The 4,664-nt window shown below is 55.7% G+C and overlaps 1 protein-coding gene across 1 annotated transcript; it reads right to left on the bottom strand.

Moving 5' to 3' along the window:
• Positions 1 to 216: 216 nt before the first annotated feature.
• On the bottom strand, positions 217 to 4,352 carry LOC104622385 (inositol-trisphosphate 3-kinase B-like; the record flags this gene model as incomplete). The annotated part of the gene is made up of 3 exons (XM_010289145.1): positions 217 to 421; positions 3,395 to 3,608; positions 4,253 to 4,352. Coding segments are annotated over 3 exons (519 nt in total), but the record flags the coding sequence as incomplete, so codon positions are not given.
• Between the last annotated feature and the right edge of the window lie 312 nt (positions 4,353 to 4,664).

Below are 4,664 nucleotides of genomic sequence, written 5' to 3'. Positions count from 1 at the left end.
CCGGGCAGCTCTCCAGCCGCTCCTCCCCCAGAGCGGCTCTGCCCCAGGCCAGGTGCCTGGCGAGGGTGGTTTGCCTGCAGGGCCTGGAGACGTCCTGATGTGACACGGTCTCGCCACCATCCTGCTCTGTGTGTCTCTGTGTGCGCGTGACCGAGTTTGGTTACTGAAGGCTCCAGCAGCTGTTCCCCCTCCTCTGCACACCTAGAGCAGCCTCACCTTTATCCCCTCGATCCTGAAGCCCAGTGTGGCGGTCGAACTGATGGTCTCCCTCCATTGCATGTAGCGGGGCTTGGTTACTGCACGCAGCACGTTCTCCTCCTCAGTGGGGGCATCAGGGTCCACCTCAACCATCTTCTGGTACATGTCCTTCCTCAGGCTCGGCTTCTTCCGGGCCTTTATCAGCTCCTCCTCCAAGTACGTCCTAGCAAGGAGTGAAAGAGGGACATTAGCAGGACCATAAGGTCACCACATGAGGTGCCACATACCCACAGGCAGCCCTTGCCCCAGAAATCAAGCCTATCCAGGATAGCTGATCCCCAGAGAGTAGAGCAGCACGGGAAATAACGAAGCAAGCCTCATTGCAGGTGAGTTGATCCTGATTTAATTAGCACTCCATCATCAACACCTGATATCTTCTCAGCTCATCAGGGAACCACAACCCGTTTGGCAATAAGGAGATCATGTCTCAGGGGTGCTCATGGTGCTGCCGCCACCACCCCTTGGTCCTGGCTGGCCTGTCCCTCAGCACACCTGAACAGTGATTCTCCCAAACTAAACATGGCTTTCAAAATATGCCCAGGAAACTGCCCACATGCTCCAGGAACCAGCTGGGTTGAAGGTGGGAGAGGGTTTGCCATGCCCCAGCCCTTGGCATTAGCAGCATCTGCTGCTCCCTCTGAGGTCTGGCCAAGGTGGGTGGCTGCTGCCAAAGCCGCTCCTCTGCTTTTCCTGCACTTTCCCATTCCCCTCACCCTGTGCACCGCAAGGGTCAGCCCTCACCAGCTGCTAAACAGGGTGTTTTCACACAGGGCTGTCTTGCTGATGATGATTTTGCCCGGTAACGGGTCTGTTTTAAGTGGAAGCAAGAGTTTCCTGTACCGGATGGAGGAGAGGAAGGGATGCAGCCTTGGCCAGGTGCTTACCACCACCCCCGGGACCATGAGGTGCAGCTGGGATAGGGGAAGAAGGATGGAGTATGCAGAGGAGCATGCAAAGACCTTGGTTTTATGTATCTTTCAGAGGAGAACCACCCTGTGCTAGAGCACGCTGATGGAGAACTTCTGCGCTTCGGCATGTAGAAAACCATCATCCACAAAATAATACTTCTTGCAGCTGTAATAAACCACTAGGTAACTCCTCCTGCAGCACCCAAACCTGTCCCAGCTCAGCCTGGCAAGTGCCCAGCCTCTCTCCAAAAAATTGCCAAGCCAGGTGAGGTGCCCCAGCAAAACGACACAGGAATGACGCTACCTTTCGCCTCCTTCCCCCCAAATCCAAACTGCTCTTCCCCTTCCACTAGCCATGCCCAGCTCTGCAAAGGGGCTGTGCTCTCTAACCATGATGTCACTTGTGCCCAAATCCTGGCACCGAGCGTGCGGTCCACCTCCAGAACCAAGCAAAATGCACAGGGAGGATGCTAGGCAGACGATGTGGGACGATGCTCCTGTGTTTCCCACAGGCTTAGCAAGGCAAGCTGGTGTTTTTTCTCAGGGCAGGCATATGATCGCTGAGCAGACATCCCCAGGGCATCAGCCCCTTTGAAAAACACTGCAGATAAAAGCAATGAAGGGCTTCAGCTGAGATCACTAAACCCATGACATTTGGGCAGATGGAATAAAATAGCAGAATAAAGCAGCTGTGTGCTCGGAAGTGCTGCTCACGCCGCTCAGAAAGCTAGATTTCCTTTTGATGAGAACGACAGATTGTCTGTGTCTGCGGTTTGGTCCCCCTGCATCACTCCAGGCTTGAACCACCACCAGGGCTTAACTAGGACAAAGCTTTGTTCAGGGGCAACTGGAGGAGGCCGCCGCATCCTGAAGCTAGGTTGGCAGGGGAAACCCAAGCCTGTGTCTGCCTAGCAGCAAGCTGCTGGCTCAGAGGACAGGATTACTAGCACTGAGGGTTAGTTTATGGGCCAGAGCCCCTGCTGCCCAGCCGTGGGGATGCCCCACTCCCCAGCATTAGCCCAATTCACCTTCCCTCGCCAGCTCCTCCCGCAGCACCATTTTACTTAATGATGCTGCTGCCCGGTATATTTGCCCCCTTGCCTGCTCTGCCCGTCTTAGCTCCAAAAACCCAGGTGCACAAATCGCCCGACCTGTGATTTGTGCGTGGGACGCTTTCCTCCTCCCACAGACGGCTGCAGGAGCACCTGGGCAGCACCACTTCTGGTGGCTGTCATCCCTGGGTCCGGAGTGGGTCCCGTCTCCTTCCCGCGGCAGCATGGTGCATGCCAGCTGGGGCCCCTGCCCTCCTCTCCACCCCTCCGGTGGAAAGTATTCCTCGCCTCTTCCCTGCCGACAGCCCGACACGCCAGTTCGAGTTTCACATCTATATAGGGGAAAAAAAAAAAAAAAAAAGATTCCTCCCTCCCACAGAACCCATCAGCTTTTCCAGCAGCGCAAGCGTCTCCACCGCGTCTGGGCTGCGCCTTAGCCAGAGAGGGGGGTCTCAAGCCGCCCTGCTGCCAGCCGGCAGCTGACCCAGAGCCGAGCTGTGGCCAGAGGCTGCTGCAGAACAGGCAGCTCCCTGGGGTCACCAGCCCTGCTCACGCTCGCTCTGGGACACCCTTGTCAGCTGTGGCCTTGCTAGCTCAAAAACTGCTGCTGGCCAAGTGGCTGCAGCCTGGGATCTTGGCGTATCTGTAGATGGTTCTCAAGGAGGACACGGGTAATGTTGCTCATCTGTTAGGAAACGTTTCAAGAACTTTGCATGAAAGGCACTAAACCACTTAGCACACACGTTTTATCCCGCAAGTCTGCGTGGGAACAAAGGGTGAGCAGAGGAAAGTCTCTTGCCCAACGAAGCTGTACCATTCAAGTGTCTATTTTTCACCCTTCTGGCACCCTGGGCAGGATCTCCCACACCTTCTGCTCCCTGCCCCTCAGCTGCGTCCTCCTGCAGCAGAGAGAGGCAGGTTACCATCCTCCTAAAAGCTGCCGTGCCATTCTGGCGTACTCGAGCCCAAACAGCGAGCCGTCCCCTCCACTGCACCAAACCACTTTCTGAGCACATGGGATGGTCAACAAGCAGAGGAGGAATGAGCCTGGTGTGTCCCTCCCGTACCCAAGCTTCTCCATAGCCATCTGTGTGTTTCAGAGGGTTCTACCCAGGAGATGCATTTGCTTTGAGTAACCCATCTTAAAACTCAAACAAAGTCTCCAAAGCCACTCACCTGACCCCCATTTTGCAGTCCATAACGCAGGGGCAGTCAAATTCAGCCAGCAGATCTTCCATCTGATTGTATCGCTCCCCGTCCTTCACAACGTCGCCGTGGTAGGCAGGAACATAGGGCTTCAGGACATCGTTCATCAGGCGGTCGAGGCAGCGCTGCTCCGATTCACAGTGCTTCTTCAGTATCCTGCCATTGGCCGCTGCCTTGAAACTACCTGAGGGTGAGAAGGGACAACGTGGCACATGCTTTGGGTGGGGGATGATGCTCTGCCTTCCCAAAACAAAAAGGGCAGCCCAACACCTTGGAGGCATCTCCGTTTACACCTGCACCTGAAAGAAGTACCGGCAGGCTGTGACTTAGAAGCTTGGGCTGCCAGATACACATAGAGTTGTCAGAGGTTTATGACCGGCAATGTCACACCTTAAGCAGCAGAGACCTGCCCTGCAGCACCCAACACGTTCGCTTCACAGCCTCTGTGTACTTCATGGTAGGTTCACACCTCGTGGCTTTGTCTCTGTGCTCACGCATGGGGCATCTTTGTTCTGGGCAACTGTCGCTGGCTTTGCTGTGGATCAGCAAGAGGGCTTGGGTCTCACCCAAAGGACTCAGCTGCTTGAGAGGAAAGCGTGACGCAGCGCACGGTAATGCCCGCGGGCCCTGGGAGCCTGAAAGCACGCAGCACTGCACCTCCACGTCACCCTCCCTAGCGTTTAGGTAAGTCACCCTCCTGGGCTGGAGGTGTGGGAGCTGAAATCTGACATTCATGCGGCAGTCAGATGCAATTCTGGCCAGCAAAGCTCATTAACCCGCGATAATGAAGAGCCTTTCCACCGCCCTGCCCCTCCCCATGCTCTGTACCTGCATGTCCCGCTAGCTGGATCCAAGGGTACTTCTTCTTGAAAGACATCACAAAAGGGGACCAGTGCACCATATTCTTGATCTTCCGCCATGATTTGCTCTAAGGGGGAGGGGGAGGGGGGGGGAAATCACAAAGGTGAATGCAATGTTTTAAGCTGTTACTGTCTGTAAAGTCACTTCAGGCAGCATGTGGTTGCTTTGGACATGGGAGGAGGCACTGGAGCCAGCGCAGGATGGAAGCAAACAGAGAATCTGCTCTTTTCCCACTGCCCTGTGCCAAGCCGGAGCCGCTGAGCCTCAACCCTATGCTCAAAAATCACGAGGAGCTTCACTAAAGCGGATGGCGTTACAGTGCTGTTCCAGCTGGCCGCTCCTGCTGCAGAGGGCCCAGCCACCCGCACTGCCTTGTCTC

Source organism: Phaethon lepturus, unplaced genomic scaffold (assembly GCF_000687285.1).
Source record: "Phaethon lepturus isolate BGI_N335 unplaced genomic scaffold, ASM68728v1 scaffold30370, whole genome shotgun sequence".
Lineage (NCBI taxonomy): Eukaryota > Metazoa > Chordata > Aves > Phaethontiformes > Phaethontidae > Phaethon > Phaethon lepturus.
Note: the sequence above shows the minus strand (reverse complement) of the source record. Positions and strands in the feature narration are given on the sequence as shown.